This window comes from Leuciscus leuciscus, assembly GCF_965113295.1.
Source record: "Leuciscus leuciscus genome assembly, chromosome: 9".
Taxonomy (NCBI): Eukaryota; Metazoa; Chordata; class Actinopteri; order Cypriniformes; family Leuciscidae; genus Leuciscus; species Leuciscus leuciscus.
In genome coordinates this window covers 27028634-27056280 of record NC_138733.1, presented here as the reverse complement: position 1 = coordinate 27056280, position 27647 = coordinate 27028634, and the positions used below count along the sequence as shown (strand labels likewise).

At 38.1% G+C, this 27647-nt stretch overlaps 1 protein-coding gene across 8 annotated transcripts; it reads left to right on the top strand.

The window, feature by feature from the left end:
- The first annotated feature begins 75 nt into the window (after positions 1-75).
- Positions 76-22812, top strand: mag (myelin associated glycoprotein). 8 transcript variants are annotated; one of them, XM_082178818.1, is made up of 13 exons: positions 76-990; positions 10659-10747; positions 12081-12229; positions 14085-14157; positions 14378-14746; positions 15480-15776; positions 15880-16137; positions 16323-16583; positions 16999-17307; positions 17383-17482; positions 18999-19101; positions 20076-20129; positions 20456-22810. In XM_082178818.1, exons 4-13 carry the CDS (start codon positions 14115-14117, stop codon positions 20615-20617), a joined length of 1956 nt encoding a protein of 651 aa, XP_082034944.1. In that variant the 5' UTR covers positions 76-990; positions 10659-10747; positions 12081-12229; positions 14085-14114; the 3' UTR covers positions 20618-22810. The 8 variants fall into 8 exon arrangements, with proteins under 8 accessions (XP_082034944.1, XP_082034940.1, XP_082034942.1 ...); XM_082178814.1 differs by having other exon boundaries at positions 10647-10747; XM_082178816.1 differs by having other exon boundaries at positions 10643-10747.
- The last annotated feature ends 4835 nt before the right edge of the window (positions 22813-27647 follow it).

The following is a 27647-nucleotide window of genomic DNA, read 5'->3' as shown; positions in this document are numbered from 1 at the left end:
TTTCTGAATTGTGCCCACTAGATGGCAGTTTACTATTCATGTACAATAATAGCAGGGAATGACATACAGAATTAATTTGCATGTGACAATAACATTCATTATTATTGAGCCAAGGTATTTCACTTGTACGTCTGCAATTCAAATATACATGTAATGTTAGAAATGTTTCTGTGAAGTTAAAGTTCCTGTTTTGGGCAACTTGTTCTGATGTCATTGGTCCTGTACATTTTTTGTCTTTACAGACTAGAAGCTGATATATGCATATGAAAGAGTGGCTTGCTTTAGGTGCTTCTACTGTTAACGTATTCTGCCTCGTGGGTTTATCAGAAAACAAAGCATATTTTCTAACCCAGATAGAGAAGAAGGACCAACAACTGCCTCTGTGAGATGTACTTTCTGAAATCCACCGTTGGTGGCCTGCCAAGATCACAGCAGAGAGGTAGCCATCAATGCTTTCATCCATCTGGTGTCTTAAAGCAGCAATTCCTTAGGAAATTCTCACCTACCTTCTTTCTATCTGAAGAAACAGCATCAGCAAAAGGCCAAGTGACCCCCACAGTTCAGACAGCTGGTAAATGAATCTTGAGTAATATACGGTTTGCTATAACAATTACATTGCAGAGTTGAGTGTAACACTACATGAGAAGATTAATCAAATACAGTTGAAAATGTATGGAGAAATACAAAACAATAAGGACTTGAGGTATGTTTGTGTCCAGTCTCTCTTTTTTAAATGCAGTAACATTTGTTCGGTTTGGTGCAGTGATGTTTTTCAGTTTGTGAAATTAAAGCATTACTAATCAGAGTGCTAATGTAAAACCACAATAACAATCATGTGTCAGTGGCACATGCCACCAGATAGTGAGGGGTGGCAGAGAGAGAGAGAGAGGCAGGGTGGGAGGGATTGAGATGCAATTGGAAAAGAGACGGGAATCGCTCGAGTTCATCGGCTTTCTGTCTGCCTGTTTACAGTGAAGACCGTCTGATAAGGTAAGGCTGATCTTTATAAGCCAGCAACCATGCATGATATGCCAGGCGACACATACGTGAGGTTAAGAAATGTTTATTTGGAAAGTCAATTTATTTTGAGTGAAAATTTTATTTAGATTTAATTTATTTTATTTCTAATTTAACTTTTTTTATTTTTTTTATTCTATTAATAAATATTTATTTATCAGACTTTTTTTTTATATTTTTTATATTGTGTGCAAGTATAGTTTTATAGACAAATAAGTGATAAACACCTATTATTACTTTATCATTTAACTTTTTTAATACTAAAGCTTCTCAGTTGTTCGGTTATTGTTGCTGTACCGTATATCACAGCATCAAATGTGATGCCACTGTAGACATATGGCACTAGAGATAGCCAAGGCAGAAATAATCATGCATCCTAACCAGTGAAATGCATTGTTTTTGGTCATACAACTCAAGTCAATCCCTAACAAAATGATTTTTTTTTCTCTAGAGTGATTATTATGTTGGCCAGTTCCTCTCTTGGTTACGTGCCAGTGAATCAAACCCCACTGTGGATGAATGTCCTATAGTTTTTGGAGATGTGAAGTGTGCTGTCATCTGGCATTTGCACTTGTCCAAGTGCACAATATTAACTGTATGACCTATTATTCAGTGCCAGCTGCCTATTTGGCAGTTTCTAGTTAGTGTGTTTGTTTGTGCACTTCAGTTCAGTAAATTACACAGCATTTGCTTTGGTCATTTTTAAAGTAGTCCCAAAACATATTTTGATGCTAAACTCAGACTTGTCGTTGTAGTAGGCTATATAACAACATTTCTAACCAAATGTCATTTACTTTAAAGATAGATGGCACATACACACTTTTCAAGGAAAACCTCTAACAAAAATAAGTTTGTTAGGGTTTTAAATGATCAAATATCGTACTTGTATTGTGACACTTCTTGGTTGTCAAACATTAGCGTTCGTCATTATTGATGTGATTCTCTACACCTGGTTACTCTGCTGGTTGGGACACCTGTGTGAATGTGAGGAGAACTGACTTCATGGCTGCGTCCAAAAACTTAGGCAGCTGACTTGTTGCCCAATCAGACAATGACTTTGTATCTCAGGAGACAGGAAGTGAAGCTAACATTGGACTCGGACGGGCCTTGATGCCTTCCTGCTTTGGAATGCATCTTCCGAAGGCAGCATTTTTCAGCTTTTGGCCCATAAATCCACTAAAATCTTACCTATTGGCTAAAAGTGACACTTGGTTTGATGTATTTTATTTCATGCAATGACATCTTTTTTTAAAAAGTGTGGCTAAAATATGTTTCAAGTCACTGCGCTTATCCACAATGAGCATTGTGAATAATTACATGGAATAATGTTACAAAATACATCTATTTTTATTCATTTTAGACCAGTCTTGGTTGTCAACAGACTGGTTTTTTTTTTTTCTCTGTTGAAAAATGCAGATTATGACAATCTGGCTGTTACTCAACAATATATATAGTCATTATTTCCTGCTGTGTTTTTACTCTGTAAATCCGAGTAAAAAAAAAAAAAAACATCTTTATCTGCCGTCCTTGTCTTTGCTGGACAGTGGTTTTAGGTCTGTTATTCTGACCCTGTTTCAGACAGGAGTCATTAATTACCATCAGAGAGTCACCCTGTTCCATGACTCCTCGTGTCCCGTTCTCCTCATACCTTTCCGTTGTGCCACAAACTATACTGTCTGTCTTCCCAAAGACAAAAGGAGGACAATGGATCCTTTTTGTCCTAGCGCTGAGCGCCCTCACCCCATATCTACAGCAGGGCAAGAGCTCAGTCCTCCAGGCACGCTGACCTCATGGCTCGAACCAGAGGCCTGCTGTAGGCCGGTGTGTGTGTGTGTGTGTGACTGGTATAGTGGAGTATGATCATAGATGCAGCAGTAATGGGGAAAAGCCTGACTCATGTGGGTATAAGAGCACCCTGTTGAGAAGAGAGAGGCGGTGGTTGTATAGGCAGGGTCAGTGGGATGGATCTACAACGCTTTAATGCGTATTAATATTAATAATGTTATAGGTATATATTGAATAGATATCTATATCTATCTATACCATATAAAAATGTTTATTAGTATAATAATGCATTTCACTGTGTATATATATATATATATATATATATATATATATATATATAGTAGCCTATATTAATGTAAGCATTTTATTTATATTTTTTTATATAATAATTTAATGAATAAATTAACTGAACAATTAAATGTTTAGCTGCTTGACTTAATTAATTTAATATTACATTTAATGTAATATTCCTCAATGAAATTAGTTGACAATAATTGGTGGACCCCCTGTTGAGGTTCTAGCTGGAGGATGTTGCTTAATTTAATAATAAAACATATTTTTTATGTTATTTTTTATATTTAAATATGATTATGCAGTAACCGCAGTTGTGTGTTCAAGCTTACGCCTGTTAATCGTGACTACTGACAGTACAGTACAGCCTCCCATACATTAGTGCTTAATTATGACTGTAACATCCACGAGAGAAGGGCAGTGAAATGGGAAGAGTGAATGGGTGATTGTTGTGATTTTTAAGACAATTAGCTGTGCGCATCGACTTCCCTGTGTTGTGTTGTGTGGTGTCAGGCTCCAGCCTGGCCGTTCTGTTCTCTCCCCGGGACGGCCTAAACAATAGGCACTATGTACAGAAGCACAAGGGGCAGGAGTGTGTCCGTGTAGTGTTTGTCGAGGCTCTGTAGCATTTACGTCTATGCTGATTGACTTATTTCTCTGGTGCGGAGTGTTGTAACTGGAATAAGTGGAACAGTGTGTTTTCATCAAAACAATGCTGTTAATTTAATCACTTTGTTAGGAAATGACAACTAGACAGGTCTATATGTCTTTTAGTTAGCCCTTAGTGGCACCTCAGTTGTGTTTGTTTCTGTTATGTTAGATTTCTTTTCTTGTTTTCAAGCTTTTTGGTGATGTGCAGTGGTTAGTGTTTTGGCATAGAGATGTCTTATATATCTTTGTGTCCCACACACTCTTAAAAAGCAAGGTTCCTGTTAGAACCAAGAAGTTTGTAAAGCCAGATTCCATTGAAAAATCTTTGAAATTCCACAAAGAACATTTAATTTTTTTGTTCTTTTGAAAACCATCTATGCACAGGTGCTTTAAAGAACTTATAAGCCAATATGTTAATTAGAAAAGCTTAAAATATGACCTCAAGAACGTCCAATGAACTCTCTTTAAAGGTGGCTCTTCACTTCTTATCGAGAACAATAATCTGAAGCACCCTTATTCAATGGAAAGGTTGCATGGATGTTCAAGGCTCACTGTAAAAAAATTATATGATCAATAAGTTATGACAACATGTTTTTACATTGTTTTAACTCATCAAAATAAGTTATGCATTTAAAAAAAAAAAGTTATACAAGATTCAATTTTTTTATTTTTTATTAATGTAATTTAAGTTGAAATTACTTAAACATCCAAGTTGATTGTACTTAAAAAGTTTTCTGTGTTCTTCATGGAACCATCGATGCCATTAAATAATCTTTCATTTTAAGAGTGTGGATGTTATAAAGATTCTTCATGGAAACAGATGCAAATAAAGAACCTGAAAAACGTTGTTCTTCTATAACTTTGTTGTAAAATCGGTTTTCAGTGTATATCCATGCTAACCAATGAAAAGCGAAAAACGATTCTTGATAAGAATAGAGCTTTTTGTTGAACATAATGTGCTTCAAAATAACCTCTGAATAACCTTTATTATTTTTAAGGGCATTTTCTCTCGCTCTCTCTCTTTTTAGTTTTTTTCTGTTCTCTCACTCCATGCAGCTGTCTAATGAAAATGCTTGCATTCCTCTCATGTCACCCAGTGTAAATGATGCATACTAGTGTGCGGGGGCATCTTGATTCTTGGTTGGATTGACCTAAGTTCTGAGCGCTGCCACATCCATGTGCTCTGGGCCGGGAGGAACAGTGCAGTGCATTGTGGGTTGAGTAAGAGTGGGTGTCTGTTTATGAATGGCCTGAGTGGATGGAACAATGCTCCCTGCTCTGAGCCTCTGACATTTTCATATAGAACGGAGGAGTTGAAAGGAGGAGAGAAACGAGCCCACCTCCTCCTCCTGCCCGCCCCGCCTGGTACAGAAGGTGGCAAGAGAGGCCTCCATCCGTATGTGTGCATGTCATTGTGAGTGTTTGTCATGCTACGGTTTTTCTCTGCTGATTAATGCTTGATTCCAGCCGAGGAGATCTGGAACCTTGTGACTGGTGAGTCTTAATGCATTTTATATGGATTAGGTCATTTGTAATGCCATGTTTATTGATTAATTACATTAAGGCTTACATTAGGGCTTTTTATACTTTTATATATTTCAAATGTGTTTGGCTGCGCAAATAAGTTTATAAGAGTGTATTGGATGTATACGAAAACTAGAGAAGTAAATCGAGGCTGATCGTTGCTGCTGTTGGTTACTTGTTAGTTAAGTAACTAAATGTGTTTTTCATGCCGTTGTTGTCAGTAAATGAATTGGACTGAGAATATTTCAAAGACATTGTCACGAGAATGAGATAAAAAATAAAAGGATTTAAAGAGAGAGAGAGAGAGATGTTCAGGTACAGAAGGGAAGGGAATGGTGGTTCAGCCATGCATGGATATGTGTCATGCAGTGCCAACGTACTCCTGCCAAACTCCTCAATCACTCACTGGAACAACATTGTGGGGCTTCATCACATCCCACTTTAGGTTAGCAGCAGAGTGGCGTGATGCTGGATCTGTTCCGGATTACTCATAAACATTTTTTTGCTATAGAACAGCAGCATTTGTTTGTAATCATTGGCGCTGATAACTTTAGCAGAGCTGAATTTTGGTTAGTGTTGCGTGCAGTTATTGTTAACAGGGTCATTGCAACATGGGGCATTTATATGGAGAGGCCCATCAGTAAACTATTGGTCAACTTTTTGATGCCAATGACCCCCAAATAATGAAATCATGGGAACACCAAGCAGTTCAAGATGCTCCCATTAGACATTGTTCTGAGTAAATCCTGTTGCATAGTTTCATGCCTCATAGCTCAATAATCAATTCCATACAGTTTTAAATCCTCTCTATCACCCAGTTGTTCCGAACAGATTTTCTGGGTACTGGGTAATTTGGCACAGGGAATCAAAAACGGTTTTAAAAATGAGGAGTAACTTCAGTGGATTCGCATGGATTCTCCCCCTAGAGGGTGGGACGGGCCTAGCTTTACTAAATTGGACCCGGGCCTCTGTCTTCACAGTCTGAAATGTGGACAGGAAGCTGCTATGTAGTGATGGTAGACTACTGAGACCACCATCTGCCCCTATGGAATGATGAATATAGCAGGCTGTGGAATATTTCAGCCTAGAAAGCATAATTGTTATGTTCATATGTGCAAATCTTCATATATAAGAGTACATCTTAATATATTCTTCTATTAACTTAGTTAACAGAATGTGTGTGTGTGTGTGTGTGTGTGTGTGTATATATATATATATATATAATGTATAAAAGATATATATATATATATATATATATATATTTATAAAATAATAATAATATATATTTATAGTCCATTTTTAGGTTTAGGATAGTATAGTTTTAGTACATTTTAAAATAAAACAATAAATAATCTTAAATATATTATTATTATAAATAAATATATGTAAACATTACAAATTAAATGCATATTTCTCTATCTATGAATAGAGGATCTTCCCATTTTTGAATATTCTGTGGATTGAAGCAATTCTGACTGATTCAGGGAAATGTAATAATAACGCAACAGTATATTGTTTCAAACTTTAGACATTTTGACAATTACAATCCCCCGGTCCTGGCAGCGTTCTTGTGGGTCCCGGTTGTGGGTGGGCTGCTTCATGAAACTTTACACATGCCCGGATCAGATCATTTTGAATCTGAGCGATGTTTACAGTCTGACTCATTGATGGATTGCTGCTCACATTAGCCGTTTATCCATTATTGCCTTGCTAATTTACAAGCTGTGTGAGTTCTGTTCTGAAATTTGCCAACATTTGGGATTTATTAATCACCCCAAAGTTGTTACTCCATGCTGATGATGCTGATAGTTTTATCTTTGTATGCTGTGTATTTTGAGTCACAGGCATTTGTAATCCCTCCTACCGAAATTATACAAGCCGCGGATAATATGCCCTACTAAGTGCACATTCATAAACACTCTCAGTCATAGTCGCTTATACAGCAAACAGTGTGGGAGGGCCAGCAGTCGTGTTTTTTTACCACCATCTGCTCCTCTGGTAAATTTAGAGGGTGCCCAGGCGTATGGACGCAGGGCGCGTCACAGGCGGACAGCAAAGCATGCTGTGAACAGACCTGTTCTGAAGAGATCTATAGCACAAGGTGCACATTTATACAGAACCGATTGAAAGATGTGCACTAACATAGCAATGTTTCAAGGTGCAGTCAGTAATTTTCCCTAATTTAAACATAAATTAATTGCTCTCAATTAGTTGTTTATGCATTACCAATGTTTAAATGATTTGATAAAGCCTCCAGTCAAATCAGTAGAGTTTTATTTTACAGTATAGGTAAGGTTGCTCAAGGGGGCGGCCATTTTGAGTAGGTTGCCTCAAGGGGGCGGCCATTTTGAGGTCACATGACCTGCTGAATAATATTTGCTTTACTTCTGTAACCTCCCTGTTTTTGGACTCTTTTGGTTGTGGAATAATTTAAAGCTAGGGTAGGCAATTTCGGAGAGGTTAGCAAGCTAGCTTTGAAAGCATGAGATCCCACCCTCCCTTCAGAGCGTCTCCAAAGTCACGCCTCCTTCAAAACACATGAACACACAGCAGAGTCTGCAAAGCGTCACGAGACGAGAAAAGGCATTAAATGTCTCATGTCTCAAAGCACATAACATTACAATAATAATGAATGTCAATAACTTACAGAGGTCTTACTTGTATCAACAGACTGCTGCAGATTCATTTCAGTATTGATAGTGTTGACATAGAAAGGCATAAATCTGAACAGCTCGGGGTAGAACGTCACGGGTTGCCATCTCGTAGTTATGGTTACGACGTGGCGTGAATGCAGCATAATTGTTTTGGTTCAGGAGGAATTGTAAAAGGCTGCTGCTGTTTTGTCTGTGGCGTTCGGTGACTGAGGTCTGTCTACAACTCTGTATAGCCTTGATGACGTGTGATGTCTGTAAGAGCGGGTGCGTGGAGGTATGTTGTTAGGACAACACATTCGGATTGAAGCTAACAGAAAAGTGAAGAGAGTTTCAACCAGTATTACAAAAAGTGTTTATAATAAAAATGACCCATTCTGGCATCAGAAAAACATTTGCTTTTGCCTAGTGCTACATCCACACCACTAGGTGTCAGTTTCCAGTTCATATTACACAATGCAATATACTGAATGCACCTTTAAATGTTCCAGAGATGGGTTTCTTCCTATTTTTTACAGTCTATGGTTTCTTCTCTGTATATTATATACAAGCCTCCAAGGTTAGCAAAAAAATTGTAACGCCTGCTAACAGTGCGGTACAAGAGGCTGTTTTTTATGGATGTCAATGAAGGAGAGGCTTCACTATGCTGAACTGCTTTTGTGAGAAAAATGGCTTATCTAATAAATCGACACCCCATTGGTTAATCTTCAACATGTTTGCTCTTAAACATTCGTTTTAGATTTATCTCTTTTTACACCGAAAAAAATCTGTTTTATAAGCCATCCCAGCAAACAATAGCTGTCGTTTCAGTCTCAGTTAACTATTGTAGTCTGTTCTTAGGCTATGGTTAGACGTCTATTAAATTTGAACTGACAGCCCAAATTTTGCCTTGTTTTAGCCACATGTTAGACATGTTGCATGTCAGGTCTGTGTTTGGACGCCTATTAGACGTCTTTTAAACGCAAAATTGCTTGCTAGGAAGTCACGGATAATTGCGCGACAGGTATACCATTTACGGCACTTCTCACTGTCGCACAACGAAATTCAATTACTGCAAGGCTGTAATGATTGGTTATCAAGGAACACATTATTATTATTAATATTGTTGTGTATAGTCATTCTGAATGAGGACAAATACAGGATTTCCTTCTTTTTTGTCTAAGCTGTATTGGCTGATAGCCGTTTCCGACACCCACTTAAGCAGCCCATTAGAAGTATGAGACAGTACAGCATGGTTCCAGTATCACATTGTTTTTGGATAAATACTGCTCTTTACTATTAGATGGATTGCTCACTCGCTTACACAAAGACACTCAAACACAAACTTTACATTGAGTGAAGGATGCAGAAAAATAGAAAGGTCATTTAGTAGCTTTAATGATGTAATGCACACATCGCGATCTGAGTGTGTTGGCATGTGCTACACTATTCATTTGTGTGTGTTGGTGGGAAGGTGGTGCGTTATGGTGCGCGTGTCATAGCATGTGTGTGGGGTGCTGTGGTATGTCATACGTCTTGATTTCACACAGGCTCCCTGTTGTGTATTTATTCCACACACCCCCTTCCATTAACTATGGGAGTCCCTATGGCAACTGTCCATCATAAATAGTATTTTGATTTACAGTACTGACACACAAAATTTAGCTAACAAATTTTATGACCAAAAAACCCAGACATCCACTGTTGAAGAATCCCATGCAACAAATAGAGTCCAGAATGCTATATAGAAGTCGGAGGTGGGCTCCTTTAACTTTGACCTGTAATTTAACACCTAGAAACTAACTAGAAACCAACTAGAAATACCTGCTTTCAATTTTAATAGATTTTAAAATGATATTTATTCCTGTGATGTCAAAGCTGAATTTTCAGCATCATTACTCCAGTTTTCAGTGTCACACGATTATTCAGAAATCATTCTAATATGCTGATTTGCTGCTTTTATTATTATCAATGGTGGAAACAGTACTGCCTAATATTTTTGTGGAAATTGTGATACATTTTGTTCAGGATTCTTTGATAAATAGAAAGTTCAAAAGAACAATTTATTTGAAAAATAAAAAAAATTGAAAAAATGTTGGTCTATTTAATGTGTCCTTGCAGAATATAAGTATTTCTTTCAAAGAAAAGAAAAAAAGACTAAATGTAAGTTTCCTAAAACAACGTGTGCAAGTGATGTTGATTCAGAGGAAGAGTAAGTAAGATTACAAAGACTTTTTTTTCTTTTTTTTTTTTGGAATAACATGCACTGATGAATCATTCATAATAAGACAAGGAATGCGCATTAAAAATGAAATAGGGTCCATTATGATTTCACGTTTAGTTAAAATGAACCACAATTGAGGCAAACATATTTCACAGATTAAGTTAATAAGGTGAGTCATGCATCAAAGATGAATTTCAGCAGATTTACAGGATATAGTGGGTCCTCCAACTCATGACCCTTAGCAGAAGTATACTTGAAAACCACGGGGAACAGTGTTACCCAGACAGGCTGGAACAAGAGGGGTTGACCAGGGTAGAAAGGAGAGATGTCATGGAGAGGAATGTACGATGTGGGCTAGAAAAGAAGAATGCACTGAGGGAAATGTCTGCATATTCAAGGCTGCCCACGGCACACATTTGCCCAGCTTATAGCTAAAAGTCTCTATCCTCTCCTCTCCCCTATCTGTCTATCTCTATTGCCCTCCCTCTTTGTCTATTCCCACCATTCCTGCACCTCTGAGGAAGGACGAAGAGCAGGAGGACTTTGAAGAACCAGAACCAGGAGCAGAGAGACCAGTTCTTCCCCTTCAGGAGAGCCCAAGAGTGGAATCTGGATCTGGAATGAGGCAAGTGTCCTGGATGGTGCAAGGCTTGTTTGTGGAGTATGAATGGTCTGTTTGTTTGGCTTGGGAATTGCTTCATGCTTTCTAACGCGTGCTACCAGGGGTTTCAGCTCCAAGCAACAGCAGTTTGCTGCCTCTTAGATCTTGTGTGATGGGCATATAAATTAGTTCTGTTTTTCTGGAACAGCTGGTGACACTGTAATTATTCGTTATGATTAACAAGAATAAAAAGGCTGCTAGGGATGTTTGTTTAATGAGACATTTCTGTAGGGTTTCAATTGTTACAATATGTTCAGTAAAATATTGCCAGGATTGACAAGATTCAACATTCATTACAATAAAATACAGTTTTTTGTTGTTTTTTTTTTACAATATTTCTGGGTAGGCTATATAAGACATATGTAAAATATGTCATTTTAAAAGCCAGGCCTTAAAGGGATAGTTCACCCCAAAAATATGAAAATGATATAATGATTTACTCACCCTCATGTCATTCCAAACCTGTATGTCTATCTTTCTTCTGTGGAACACAAAATAAGTCATTTTAAAGAATATTCAATCGTCTGTTTTTGTCCATGCACTGAAAGTCAATGGTGTCCAAAACACTGTAGGGACATGGTTATTTGTGTTTCACATGAACAAGTCTTGCCAGGTTGGAATTACGTGGCAGCCCACAGCTATTAATCATTTAATCAAATATTTACTTAAAATTATTTATTTGTATTATTCTATTAATTAAAATAAACTACTACTGAAAAAATTACTGTGAAGGGATGGCAACTAGTTGCTAGGAATATACTGTAAATGTAGGCTGTATTTGGGGCATTTGTCAACATTCTTGACTGTTTTTACATATTAAGAGCCTCTGTCATCTCGCAAAGTTTATTCGTTCAATAACTGCGTCAAATTTGTGAGCTATCAGGGGAATCTTCTGTTCATAATAATCTTCGAGATTTCAAGAACAATCCATTTATCAGCCACCATCTGTACTCTCCATCTGCCCTAAAGTCTTAAGGAGATGCATGCGCGTGTGTAAACACAACGCTGACACGCAAGTGGTGTGCGTGAATAAAGTTACCAAGGGCAGCTGGGTGACGCTGTGTAAGCGTGGATGAATGTGCTATGGATGATGTGTCATATATCATGAACAGTGATGTCTGTATGCCTGCCAAACACGTAAGGGCTGACGTCGTACACTCATAATGAGCAATTCTCCTCTCCCACACACTGCGGCCCTGTACGGTGTGCGTGAGTGAGAGTGTGTGTCTGTGTGGGTTAAGAGCAGAGATAATGCTGCTTCTTGATACTGATGTCATTTTTTTGTTGTTGTTTTAAGACAAATCAGAAGGGAAGCTGAGTTGATGTGCTGTGAGAGAACGCCCCCTTGTTTGTGAGGGAAGAACAGCAGCGGCTAGTAGGATAACACCGTTGGAGAGGGGAATTAAAGTTGGTCGCGGGTTCAGCACACTCTGCCAGAAGTTCAAGGTATTGCCCGAAAGGTTGCCTGAAAACAAACACAAATAGTTATTACATAGGCTAAGTGAACAAAATAGAAATAAGCAATATTTGATATATGTGTATCTAGGCTCTATCTATCTATCTATCTATCTATCTATCTACACACACACACATATATATATATATATTAGGGGTGTAAGGTACACAAAAATGACAGTTCGGTACGTACCTCGGTTTTGAAGTCACGGTTCGGTACAGCAGGAGGGAGAAAACGAAACAAAATAGTTTACTGAACAAATTGTGTCTCTGTCTTTAAATAAATTCAATTGTAATTAAAATGTTCAATCTCTGCTTACGCTGCAAACTAATAGTAAAGGGAGCCCTTATTTACACATTAATTTAATGCAATTAACGACAGAGCCCCTTTTTTAGCCCATAACTATTAAAGTCAGTTGCTATTTATTTTTTAATGATATCACATAAAAATTGTATGCAAACATGTAAATTGTATATAAGGCAGATTTTGCAACTTCTTAATCTATTTATAAAATTATGTTTCTACTCCAATTCGTTGTTAAAATATAATAATTTACACATTGACTGTCATTACCTTTTTCATGACAGATTTATTAAAACATACATTACACATATACATTAAATAATCAAGACAGGTTCATTAAAATATAATGAATAGGCTATATAGGCTAATATAGTGCATCTATTTAGTAAAAGAGTTAATTTCTCTTGCTGATTAACAAGCTGTGGGCACTGAATGACTTGCCTGAGGTAAATGTTACGTTATTTTCAAGTTGTTTTACTGATGTCTTTCCGCCGTTGAAACACGATTACACTAGATATAATACGTTTCAGTAAGTTGTACTGTATCTTTCAACATACCTTCAGATGTTCATTCATGTTTATTCTGTAACTAACTTTAAACAGGAAGGGATGATCGCGTTCACTCACTCACTCACCGCGCTGCCGCTTGAACTATAGTGATATGTCACGCCACATCAAAGAGCGTCAAAACAGCATTTATTGTTTGAATTTCGTAAAAAAAATGATAAAATTTGAGACTTTGTTTCTTATCGAAAGTAATAAAAGACAGAGCTAGATACTATTGGGTTAATGGGCTACTACTATTCGTAGAAAGATGTAGGCCTAGCCTACCGAATATAGGCCATATCTTTTATTTATTGGGCGAATCCCACATAAACACGTTTTGGTCACATTTCACCCTTATATAAATTTAAGAAAGGGAACAAATATTATATTTTGCATAAAGACAACAAAGCCTAGTTGTTGGACCATTACTTTTTTGCTTTTTCATATTTTTCCATATTCTTCAAATTCCATGTAATTCTGCATATTTGTATCTAGGCCTACATACTTTGATGTTTTTGATTATTCTTAAAGGCGATTGTTATTACTATAATAATTAATATAAAAAGAAATAAACGGACATATAACAGTAAAAAATCAGCATACATTAAAAGCAGTACAACAATTATATTATTTGACCTAAAAATGGGATAAAATTTTCTCTAAAATTATTTTACCCCCCTCTTGATTGTGGGGTGAAATATGGCCAAAACAACAAGTTAAAACTTGTGAACTGTGTTCTATAAAACTTTTTTTACGCGAAGGCTCTGTCATCCTGAATCTTCACCGCATTTGTCCCCATCTGTTCTGTTTTATGAATTATAAAAATGCCAACAGATAAATAAATAACCCTACACAACCTAAATTTGTGATTTAAACAGCATATTTTCTTCATAATATTTTTTTTAGAGTGAAACTACAAAAATGAGAGCGCTACAAGCTCAGTTGTATTAGTAGATGTCTGATTGTCTTGCTGATGCATGTGCTGGTTTTGTAACAGAGGTTTATGGTCCAGATTTAAACTGAGACCATGAAGGGCTTGGAGCTGCTGCTGTTGCTGCTTTTTCTAAAAGGTAAGAACTTGTTCTGAATGTTCTTAATCAAACATGCTATTACAGTGGTACGTTCTGTTAATGTTAAGATACTATGGTGCATGTCCAAAAACATGCTATCACTATAGTACACATCCCCCCCCAAAAAGATATAATAATATAATAATACTTTTTTATTAGTGTTAAAAGATTAGATTATTTTAACTACATTTCTTGCACTCTTCTCTCTTTCTCTGGACAGATGTTAGTGCTCAGTGGAATGTGTGGATGCCCAGAGACATTTCAGCCATGACAAACTCCTGTGTGGTTATACCTTGTTCATTCACATACCCCTCTGGGATCAGGCCTTACAGGGGGGTCCACGGGATCTGGTATTTTGGCCACCCCTACCCCCAGCTTTTCCCCCCAGTGGTGTATAAGTCACGCACAGATATTGTTCACGAGAGTTATAAGGGACGGAGCAGGCTACTGGGCGACCTGACACAAAAAAACTGCACACTGCTGTTAAATAAAGTCGGCGAGGAACTTTCTGGGAGGTATTACTTCCGTGCAGACCTGGGCGGAGCGAACATCTACACTTTTCCTGACTTCACAAATCTACAGGTGTTGAGTAAGTATGCAAGCCAGAGTATGAAGAAAAAAACAAACATTATTTAATTATACCTTTTTATGTAAGGTTATGTCTTCCAGTAATAGTATCCCCAAATCCTTAAAACAATGCAAATTTACTTGAGAAGCAACACTGCATAAGATTAAGATTAAAGGAATTTTTCAAAACCAAAAGTTTAACATTTGTGATCATTTACACACCCTCATGTAATTCCAAACCTGTAAGAGGATGTTTTGAAAAATGTTTCTGAAAAACATTTTTTGTCCAATGTTGTTTTGGACGACTTTGACATCTCGTTTTCATAAATGGTATATTGAACATAAGTGTATTTTGTCTTACTACACTGTAAGACTTTTTCACTTTTTGATTCTTAAGTTTATTAAATTAATTTGAAGGGTTTTTAGATATTTTACTGAAAAAGTATAAGATACACGTTGTGGTTACTGAAACGTTGTTCTAGCATTTGAAGTCGACATGAAACAGCATTTTCAGCCACAACCAATTTTACTTTTGTAATAAGATGTATTTCTGGATCAAACAGCATATTTAATGAGTAAAAATGTAGGGCCAGACTTTGTACTGTTAAAAGTGGGTGTTGTATAGAAGAATGGAACCAGACCTAAATGCAGGTTTGCTAATTCCATACATAAATGATTATTTGGCTTGATTAAAGTATCAAGTAAACAGGTCTATTTTGATTTCATATTGACTTGTATGTCTCTCCCTGCTCTAGATCAGCCCAACATCGATGTTCCAGAGGAGATTGTTAGTGACTTAAGCCTGGACTTGACCTGTTATGTCCCAGACAATTGTCCAGACATGAGTCCAGAGATCCACTGGATGTACACGGACTACCTGCCCGACCCCGTTTTCACCCCTGACACTGTTGAGGAGAGCAACACTGCTGTACTGTCCAGCACCCTCACCTTCACACCCAAACCCATGCACAACGGACAGCTGCTGGGTTGCCGGGTCCACTACCCAAACACCACCTTCGTCTATGAACGCCTCATTTCTCTAGACATCAAGTGTAAGTTCCACCATTTTATTAAACGTTTAGCTGCTTAACTTTCATCAAAACCGATGCATAATTTTCTCAGACAATATCTACCGATTTATCCTGTAATCTGTAGATGCCCCTCGAACCGTGTGGGTGAACGTGTCTCAAGAGGTGATGGAGGGAAGCTCGGTGGTCCTGCACTGTGATGTGGACAGTAATCCAGTCCCCACGATAACTTGGTATTTTGGAGACAAAGAGCTGATGTCGGAAACCGCCTCAAACTCTTCACTGTCCCTGGACAACCTGACCCCGGAGGAGGAAGGTGTCTACACCTGCGTTGGTGACAATGGCTACGGCAGCATGAACACATCCATGTATCTGGCAGTAAATTGTAAGTAATAGTTCATGCACTCCTGTGGATTGAAAAATAAATCTCTTAAAGTTGCTGTAAGCAATTGTGATTTTAGATACAGATAAGACATATGGCAGTAGAAGCCGTATGCTAGCATTCCATTATCCATCCGAACATTAATCAGGAAATCCGGTTTTCTTCTTTCTTTTCTCTCAAACTGGAAGTTCCTCCACGGGAGCCATGGATCAATGAATCTCTGACAGCGTTAGAGGGATCTTCAATTGCTCTACAGTGCACCAGCAGGGGTAATCCAATGCCCACATTGACCTGGCTGAAGGATGGGGAGCTGGTGGGCACCATCACAGCTGAGGAGGGGTCTGTGCTTGAGCTGCACGAGATCACACCGCAGGCCGATGGAGTCTACCGCTGTCTAGCCGAGAACGAACACGGACGGGCCAGCAGCTCACTTAACATTACAGTAGAATGTAAGTCACTGTAAAAGTTTGACCAGTTTTAAGTAAAGACATTGAGCCAGTAGACTGTAATTATGCTCAGGGACAGTTTATAAAGATGTTTTCTCCAAAGAAAAGTTGATTTTGGTTTGCGTTCAGCTTGGGTCAAGCCTTAAGATGGCAAGATCAGCATAGATGAACTTAGAGCAAGTAAAGGATAGATGTCAGTGTTGTAGCATTCGAGTCTGGACAAGTCCATATCAAGTCCAAGACCGCATTTGCTATGACTAGTCAAGACCAGATCATTCAAGTTAGTATCCAGGCCGAATTCAAATGAAAACTGAAACTGTGGTCTTGGACTCGTACTTCAGTTCGGACAAGACCGAACTTGGAGTCATACAACACTGAAAGATGTGCTTTTTTGATAATTTCTTCTCAATTTTCCTAGTTGCCCCTGTCCTCCTTGACGACTCTAAGTGCACTATAGTCCGTGAGGGCGTTCAGTGTGTGTGCATTGCCTCAGGAAACCCTGAGCCTGTGATTGAATTCCACCTACCTGACCTCAACATCACCATCAACAACTCCAACAACCGTTTCAACTACTACACGCACTCGGATGGGTACACGTCCACGGGCATCATCAAGCTCCAGGACAAGGGTGAAAGGGGAAACAATGGTGATACCGCTGTCCATGTGCACTGCAGTATCAGCAACATATACGGCACCGAGACCATCCGCTTGGAACTGCAGCAGGAGAGTAAGTAGACTTTCACTGAAACCACATATCATTGATGATTTAACTATCATCAATTAACTCTACACACTCTTTCAGAAAAGTACATGATGGCCGTCATAGTGGGGACTATCGGAGGTGTGGCGGTCATCGCCTTCATCATCGCAGCTGTGAGATATGTGGGTCATAACAATAAAAAGTGAGTATCCCTCACAAGAAAGACTGGCAGACAAACATTTTGGTGGAGTTTGTGGGTTGGGACCGGGGTTTGTAGGTATCAAAACACCCAAGCCTAGTCATCCATGTTCAGTTTTTTTTGTTTTTTTTTTGCCATTTGGTTTTCAAGCCATAACCCACTCACAGATTATCCAATTTGATTGCTTGGTAAGATGGTAAACATGCCACATTGTGCATGAAACTGCAGACTAACAAAACTATTGCAGGTTCAATTGCCCCATGCCATTGCTTTTCAGCCTCAAAACCGCTGAGCTCTGCAGCAAACATCCTGCTCCTATCTCATTTTGCAAGAAAAAATAAAATGTCCCATTGGATATCAAAATGAAATGATCCCAAACTTGACACTGTGGCAAAATGCCATTTTTATTTAGGGGCTGCAATGATCCCCTTGTGTTAAAATGGATGCCCAGGCTTAAAGGAATAGTTGACCTAAAAATTACAATTGTCTTTAACTCACTGTATGGTTTTCTTTCTTCAGAGGAAAAAAATGAATAATAATAATAAATTCTGAGTGTCTAAACAGATCTTTTCCATACAATGAAAAAGAATGAGGACTGTCAACTTCCGAAAGTGACAACAAGATATTCCATAAAATATTCTATATGATTTTGTGGATTATATTGCAAGTTTCCTACAGGCAATGTCACGTACTGGCTTGACTTGACAATCCAGATTCAAAGAGGGTTGACTATGAAATCACATTTTATAAATATCAGGAACCATTCATAGAAACACCAGCATGAAACAGTAACACAAGTCCAAGAACAGAAAATAACTGAGGGTATAAATACACCGGATGATGAGGAACAGGTGAGACACTAATCAATGAAACAAAAAAATTACTATGGCAACCAAGGAAACAGGCACTAAACACACAGGAACTGAACACAGGCTATACGAGACAAAATAATATCAAAATAAAAGTTCATGAACAAAGACACTGGGGAATCATGACACATAATGTTTTATTGACAACATTCGAGGAGCACGTTCAAATGATCTACCGAATCAGTATGATCAGAGGCCTATATATATCGCTGACTCGCCTTTGTTCCTCGACAGTCTATTCTGCATCCCTCCGCCACCCTGACTCCTCACTCTCAGCTAGTTCCTTTCCCAGCCAGGGATATGGGGGAATACTCTGGGTTCGGGCCACATTCCGAGCTCTGTGTGACAATCGGACTGTGTGACCTCATGAAATGACTGATGATCACTGACATCAATTGTGGCATATCATTAATGATGCTCAACCCCAATTGTATTGAAAAAAGCAGCTTAGACATTGTGCAAAATGTCTTGGTTTGTGTTACACTGAAGAAAGAAAGTCATACAGGTTTTTCATGAGGTTGAGTAAACTATGATAGAAGTAAATTTTTTTGGCTCAACTATCCTTTTAAAGTGTTGCCACTAGCCAATTAGTTTACAGTGTGGTTGAGTGTGAGACAGAGTCTGATTCTCTGACTCCACCCCCTCCCCAGAGAGAATGGTAACCCTGGGCAGGACGTGGGATCTAAAGTGGAGAATCCCTCAATGTTCTACAGCGCAGTCAAGAAGGACAAACAGAGTCTCAGGAAAAAAGTGGTGAGATATCGCAATGATAAATAAATCACCTACACAGCATATACAGTACTTGCACACACAGTGATAATACGAAATGAAAGCGAACACAATATAAATACAATAAAATAATCAACATTCTATAGTCTTTTCCATGCATACATGTGGCAAATGATATTATATACTGGCTCTTCTCTAGTTGTAATTAGCTTTCCACACTTAGCATTAACATTTAAAACAATCAGGAACTACGTATTAAAAATAATTACTCATTTTTGCTGATTGCTACATAGTACTAAGTTTTTAAAGAATGATTTGAAGAGGGGAAAAGTGAAGTTTTGCTATATACTGTTACACAGACCTGACAAAATCATCTGCTATGTTCAGAACGGTATGCTAGAAAACTACTTATTAAATACTACTACACAGTATACACTAGTCTTTATGATACTACTATTAAAAAAATAGCAAATGGAACAGTAGACTTTTCAAGCAGACGTATGCTAACACATATTGTCACATGACCTTATGTTGCATGCATGCAGATATCATCTTGTAAATAAATAGTTTCATTTGTAATCCAATTTTGTCTAAAATGTCTTAACTTTTGTAAGTCCAATCAAAAATTGAATTAAGACAGAGATGGCTGAAATTACCTCCAGTTTAATAATCACGCTAGAAATGGACGTTTAAGTGAAAGGCATTACATCAGTGTGCTGTGTTGTATGCTGCATATTTTGACAAATGAACTATAGTAGATCATCTGCGTAGTCAGTGTATACAAAAAGTGGCATACTGTGGACAGTATACATTGTGCAGAAACGGTAGTATGCTAGTATACTATTCCGAATATAGCCACTGTTACAAAAGCCAAGTGTGGATGGCGCGTCACAACTGAGAGTCCCAGTGTGGCCTATGCTTAGAGCATTTCCTGACCTCTATTCTCTCCTCTTTCATTGCTTCTCTGCACTCTGTCTCTTTTTCTTCCCCTAACATAGCTTAAGACTGAGCTCCTGGGCTCAAAGTTTAACTCCATCCTAGAGGAAGGCACGGTAAGGCTGAAATTTAAGATGAGCATGTAAACAAATGGGTGGAGGTGAAGTGAACTGGCGCTAGACAACAATAAAAGCATAATATGGAATATTTTTTAGAAAAAAAATCAAATTCCGACAATAAATAATTCAGATTTATTTGTTTTTAACACTGCTGCCTGGAAGCTAATAGTTCATGCGCTGTGCTAACTCATTATGTTTAGCATCTAATTGCTAACAGTGCTTTTGAGTGTCTTGTTGGGAACTTTTATTTTGACATTACCAACGTTTTCCTGCTCTTCCCCCAAAAATTGGGCTTAAATATCTTTCCTACTTTATCTTCACAGGGAGACGACAGTGATTACCAATCTGTGGGCCCAATGGCAGGCATGGAAAGGCAAGAGCTGAATTACGCCGCCCTAGAGTTTCTCCATGGACGACACCGGGAGGGAGGCTTCAGGAGGGCTGATGGTGACGGCAGCGACTATACTGAAATTAAGGCCAAATGAACCGCGATTCTTCCCTGATGCCTCGGCCAAACGGGACACGGTGGCCACTAGGGCCCAGTCATTCCCCATGCCCCACAAATTTTCAATTTCACCAATATTAAATGTGGCCTTTTGAGGGGAAAACGGCCTTAAACAGCTAGCGGACAATGTGCAATTATTTTTTTGTCAGAGTACGAGGTTTTTGAGCTCTCTTACGTCTCTGAGGTTCTGGGAATGACACTTTCCCTTACCTGTAAAATATACAATAGAGTTTCTTTATATATTTATTAGTTTTTGGTTATTTATACCCATTCTTGTTTGTAACCATACCAGATATTTGTCTCTCAATTAGAAATGAGAGGTTTTAGGATTCTCTTGGTTTAAAAGACAAGACTTTCCAAAAAGAAGGTTCTTTTCCCCAAGAGTTACAGTAGAGCCTTTCTCAAAGTTTGAAGCAAGCTTAAGGGAATCGGTATGGTTTCGGTAGAGACTCAGTCACTAGTGGTCCTTTTCACTGTGTCCGCTGTAAGTCAAAGCATCAGGGAACGAGGTGCTCTGTGCGCCTCGACATATAGAATAAGCACTATCCCCAACTCTGGGTTTGTCCAGAGAGACTAATACTCTCAAATATAGCCAGACTATATGTACATTGATACTTTTATCACATACCCAGAAGTGATTGTTAAAGGGATAATTCGGCCAAAAAAATGAAAATTCACTCACCCTCATTTCATTCCAACTGCATATTGCAAGAATCTCCAATCAGTTATTTCCATACAACAACAGTTCATAGTGACTACATCTGTCAAACATTAAAAAGGCAAAAAAAAATAATGAAAGTACCATTGTGTGCTATATTACAAGTCTTTTGAAGCCATTATTGACATCAGTTATGCCAAAACTTAAGAATGTGATGCCATTTTCACGACTCAAACGTGAAATAAAATGTGGAAAATTGAGTCTTTTATGATGTTTTTTCATCCATTTGTGAAGTTTGTGATGGCTGAACTATTGTATGGAATAGCTGCATAAAGATTCTTTATATACTTTGATGTTCCATGGAAAGATAAAGTCATGTGAATTTGGAACAAAATGGAGGTGAGTAAGTACCACAATTTTCAGATTTGGGTGAAGTATTCCTTAATTTTGGCTTACATTTGTACTGTTTTTTTCATTTAAGTTTATACTGCATCTTAATTATTTGTATTTGTAAATGAAAAGAGGCCAGTAACTGAATTCAAAACTGGTTTATTGAATGGTTGCTGGATTTTGTTTGCCCCAACTATTTTGCGCCCTTTTATTCAGATATATATTTATTTAAAATATGTTCCAAATAAATTGAGGAGCAAAATCACCCTTTTAATTATTCAGCCAATCTGGTAGGAAGTAGTATATGATCATGCCTGATGGCCATCCCTGCCCCGGTACACACTGCAATCCAATAGGGTCAAGCTGACATTTGATACCAATAGAAAGTCATATTTAATAATGGATGATTGAAGCTCATCCTCTGAAACTGAATAAGATATAACCACCATTTGGAACATATAGGAAGGTATCGCTTTACCTAAGGTGCTTGAAATAAATGTAATGTTTTATGTTATCATGTAATCCTCTGGTAAGGTTGTGTCCAATAGATGTTTGTTAAATGGTCAGTATATGCAATTAGCCCTTGAAATGCATTTTGACTAACATATTAATGAGTCATTATGATGTTAAATTAATTGCATCTTACATTCATAAAGCATTCAATGCACCTTGGTAGGATACCAATGTATGTAAATACTCTGCATGATATATAGTTCTGTGTTGTGAAGCTTTGACTGCACAACAAGAACATACATTGTGCAACAATGGTGTATATTTTGCAGAAAATCACACACAAAAAATTGACATTATATGTGCATATACAATTAGTAACAGACAGTCCATGTTTGAAGATATATACACAGATATTTATTTGTAAGCAAAAAGATTTGGGGGCGCATTTCACTTTGAGTGTTGTAAAGAATATTTGTATGTATCTGACTGTGTGATGGCAATAATAATGAACAAAGTAATGTTGTTTCCTAATTGACATAATAATGCAGAACAGAAAATCTCCAATCGTTATTTAAATAATAATTTACATGATGTTCTTTGCTTGCGTTCCTTTTTATTTAATAAAAGTCTCCAGCCACAAATGTTGCCAATCTTCTTTAAAAGTGAAAAAAAAATTAAACTGGCTTATTCGCTTTATTTGAATGTTCGCCAATACTTGGAGAAACTGCTTTTCCAAAAGTATTTTACTGGCATCAAGAATTTTATTTTATTTAAATTTTTTATAATCCATCAGTGAGTCCAAGGCTGTGTATCCCTCATGGGATAGTAAAGTGTTCATCATATGCACACTTAAGAATCTCGCCGGAAGAAGTAGGTCATCCGGGTACCTACTGTGAATTCAGACATACTACTCTTGTCACATCCTGTTTTTCACCTACTATATCATAGGGAAGTATGCAATTTCGGATGCAGTTCAAGTGGATAGATCCCTGAAAGTTGATGCTTCCAAAACCACGCAAAACGAACACGACAGTAATCCATTTCGATCTGTGTGTTTTTTTGAAAAATGACTGTGCAGGTGAGCTTAGTATTGTGATGTTCAGGCTCAGGATGAAAAGTCAATACTGAATAGCGCTTTTCACTGCCAGGAACTCCAGAAACTCTAGGTCTAATTTCATCAGGCTCAATCCCAGTCCAAACAATATCTGCTAAGGGATTCATGCAGTCTCCTGGAACTTTGCAGGATATCTCTGCCTTCTCTCCCGCTGTGAGTTGTGGGACGTTTATAGTTGGTTTCTGGTTGAGTTCTATAAATTAATCTGGATGTGTGTGCAACTTTCTCTGTTAAAAATGCATAAATACAAACACACAACCAATCTTTTACAGTATTTTTTACTGTCTGAGGAAAGATATACACTTTCCCTTGTTCCCATTTCCGTTTCAATCTGTATTCACCATCAGATTCACCCCGAACCAAGTTTTTCAGCATAAAGCTGAACTCTCTCTCGCCACGGAAGCGTCCAGCAGAACTGGCCCTAAAAGGAACTTCAACAGTTGGGTTTTGTGGATGTCCTTTGAACCAGGTTCTTGTAATGGGTTCTGGGACACTTTGAGGGACAGTGAAAAAACAGAATACATTGATGCACAAACCAGCCTCTCCAGTGAAGTTGTCTTCTACGCTAATGGAGAAGTTAGTCGGTTCATCAGGGTCTGAAATGAAAAACCAAAATCAAAGCAAGAGATCAGGCAGACTGTGGACTTAAGTTTAATAATTGTCTTCTACATTGTCTAAATATATTTTAAATGTATCAGTGAAAAGCATCATAGCAAAGAAAAGACAAAAAAAAAAAGATTTCTAGAACTGTTAAAATGATGTCGAAATAAATGATCAGTAACCCAATATTTGAAGAGCTCATAAAACCTGATGTGACAGCAGTATTAATTGCGATCAGATTGGTGCTGTTTTTCTTGATCTTGATCTGTCTCCAGTTTCAGCAGCGGTGATGTCTATTGTTGCACAATACTTGCGTTACACCGTCTATCCTTAACAGTAAAACACTTAATGAACACATATTTTTTAAAGACATGAAATGTATTGAAACACAAGACCTTTGAATACAATCACAACTTTTAATTAAAATTAAAGTCTTAATAAAGATTACAAATCTTTTCTAAAACATTTTGCTGGCATGAAGTAAAAAGGACATAAAACAAATGTTAAATTTGGGATTTTAGGACAATGCTAAAATACATGCTGTTTCACATTATGCTAATGTGTAAGAAGGGCCTCTTGATGTATAAACTGAACAAAATGCTTTATTTAAACTGTAATGTGTTTATCAAACCACTAAGATCTCTATGAAGACATTTTAACAGTCCCATACACAGATTCCTCTCTCTTCATTGAAGTCATGTAGACATGGTTGTCATCATTTGGTTCCTTATGTTTTTCTCTCCTTCTGTCAAAATGGTAATGGTAGAATGTGTGGCATTAGTGACTAATACAAACATTTAACACTAAATGGCCAGCCAACTGAATTTTCTTGAGTTTATGAAGTTCTTACCGTAGGATGACAGTCAAACAGGAAATGAAGATGACATTTACAACAACTGAAAGGGTAAAAAATATCCAAGGGGTGGACAAACTCCAACTTACTAAAACATGAGAAAAATGAAAGAATAAAGGAAATTTCATACAAGAAGCCAACTTCAGAATTCATACAGATGTTTGACATATGGGCACTATGGCATGTAACGACCTCTTCTAGGGTGAGGCCGCAACATAAACTGGAATTAGCAACCAAAGATCCTTTGTACACTTTTTTTTTACAGAACCACAAGTGAAAGCACAACTTCAGGGGTGAGCAAAGGCCAAAACAACAAACAAACACCTAACAGAAAAACTAAATTCCCTATCAAAATACCTGGGCTCCGATGCTCCAACACAGTTTTCAAAGCATTGTATCACAAACTGTACCAATGCTTGTATCGAAATGACAATACCATGTGATTGATGACGTTTCAAGCTTTGAACGTCATGCAGTATCGGAAGGCTGGAACAGCTGGTTTGAAAATGTATTGACACATGTTGAAGACCTTTCTCAAACACAAAACGAGTCCATATTTTCTTTCTGGAAGCCGGGCTAAATGAGCAAGCACTGTTACTGCATTCCTGGCATGGGCATCAAATACAGACATTAGAGAATACATGAAAATAACATTTCAGTAATAACACTGGTAACTTCTATAACAAAGTCATTCAACTCACGTGATATTTAGAAGGAAAAATATTGAGTAATACCTTGATTATAATCACTCATTAGATATACATTGAAGCAGCAGTAGATTCCAGAATCCACTCCTTCACAACATTCCGGTTTGACATGCATCAAAGATAAGGCATTAGGTGCAACATTAAGATTGTCTTTTTCAATATTCAACGACGAAATCAAATTTGTGTAGGAGAAGAGCCTAACGGATTAGACGGCTGGTTGTGCTGGTGGAAATGAATCACCCACTGCAACGCTGAATGGTCTGTAACAATGGTGAACAATTTCAGTTCCAGATAGTGTTGCCACCGTTCTAAAGCCCAGACCACCAGGGCATTCTTTTTCAGTGGTGGAATAATGAGTTTCGGCTTTGTTCAAGTCTTGACCACTGTCACTGTCATCTGTATACCACAAATGGGCGTTTAAGATGACCCAGGATGGGTGGAGAAATCAGACAGGCTTTTAACTGATTGAAAGCTTGATGGCACTGTGAGGTCAACTCAAACTTGTGTCCTTTTTTCTTCAGGGCATTGATGGGTTCAGCAATTTGAGAGAAATGAGGAACAATGTTGAACCTCCTTCAGATTCTTAGGCACAGGATAAGATCTGATAGCTTCCACTTTCCTGGGATCTGCTGAAATACTTTTAAGGCTAACCACATGTCTAAGACAGGTTCATTCTTGAAGACAGAATTTGCTATTTTTCAGGTTGATGATAAACCCTGCTGACTGTAGATGGGAAAGGATGATTCGAAGATCATGGAAGTGCTGAGTAAGAGAGGGTGAGTATATAATGATATCGTCAATATATACGAAGCACATCTTTCCTCTTAACTCTCCCAAGACAGTCTCCATCAGCCTCTGGAACGTTGCAGAAAAAAAAAAAAAAAGCATAACATTAAACTCATACAGAACTGAGGAAGTAATGAAGGCCGTTTTCAACTTGCTCTTTGGGTCCATCATTACCTGCCAGTCACCACTATTTAAATCAATGGTGGAGAATATGGCTGCACCTGGGAGGGACTCCAGGATTTCTGTGATGTTCGGTAAAGGATATGCATTCCTCTCTGTGATGGCATTAACCTTACGGTAATCGACGCAAAATCTTAAGCTCCCATCTTTTTTGGGGACCAGCACAACAGGTGATGCCCAGGCAGAATGTGATGGTTACACAATGCCCTTTTCCAACATTTCTTTAAACTGTTCTCTGACAACAGCTTGTTTTTCAGGTGTTATACGTTTTTCTCCTTTGTTTAATGGGGTACAGGATGAGTGATGAGTGGTGTAGAGACGATGCTGAAGAACAGTCGTCCTTCCAAGCTGGTGAGGACAAACTTTTGGATAGGATGATAGAAGGTGCAATAACTGTTGTTTTCCTATCGGTGGTAAGTGTGCCTTCAATACTGCAGCAGCTATCAAGGTTTGGTTATCCACGGTACTTAGTGATCAGTATCTAGAGAAAGTGTCTGGTTTGAACTTTTGATGTGTGGTCTCTTTTTCAGATGATGGGGTTTTCCAACGGCAACTCCTCTTCATTGGGAGTTGACTTGAATGAATATTTCCTGTCAGCTACATTTATCTGCAGTCCACTGGAAAAAAATGAAGTCCAAACCTAAGACTAGAGAGTACGCCAGGACTTTGGAGGTGAGGATGACAGCACGTATGGAAAATACTTTGTTGTGAAGTGTCCAGGGGTGGAGGTTGTCATGGGGATTGAGTATAACTTTCTCCCGTATCTACGAGGGCCTTTCCTTTCCAGGCTCCAATATTAATGCAAAAAAATAACTGTTGAGGTATGGGAACAAACTTGTTGGAGGCAGTGGAGGTAAATGTTTCAAACTTGGATGATGCATCAGTGCGGGCTTGGCAAAAGTGCGCATCGAGGGCGCATATCGACCACAAAGGGGGCGCTGGCGAGCAACCTTCTGAGGCCTAAAATGACAAACGGGACACCCTACGGTCTCACGGACTTAACGGACATGCGCACACGGCAGTCCACATGACCCAGTCCAGTGCATATGTGCCATTTGGGACAGGGCCTATATTCAGACATACTACTCTTGGCGTACTATTTTTTGCATATAGTTTTGATGCAATGTCTGTGAGTCTCATTCTTCCCATTTGGTCCTGCCTGAATATTATCTAAAGCCTCACGGACGGAACAACAGAGATTGTTTTTTTTTTAAAGATTAACCAATTAATAGATTTTTCATATCTATGGTGTCATTAGGGGATCCACAA

Coding starts and splice junctions, on each gene's coding strand:
- mag (XM_082178818.1), top strand. CDS start 14,115: ATGAAGGGCTTGGAGCTGCTGCTGTTGCTGCTTTTTCTAAAAG. Junction 16,584..16,998: donor ACTTAACATTACAGTAGAAT/GTAAGTCACTGT, acceptor CAATTTTCCTAG/TTGCCCCTGTCCTCCTTGAC. Junction 20,130..20,455: donor CCATCCTAGAGGAAGGCACG/GTAAGGCTGAAA, acceptor TTATCTTCACAG/GGAGACGACAGTGATTACCA.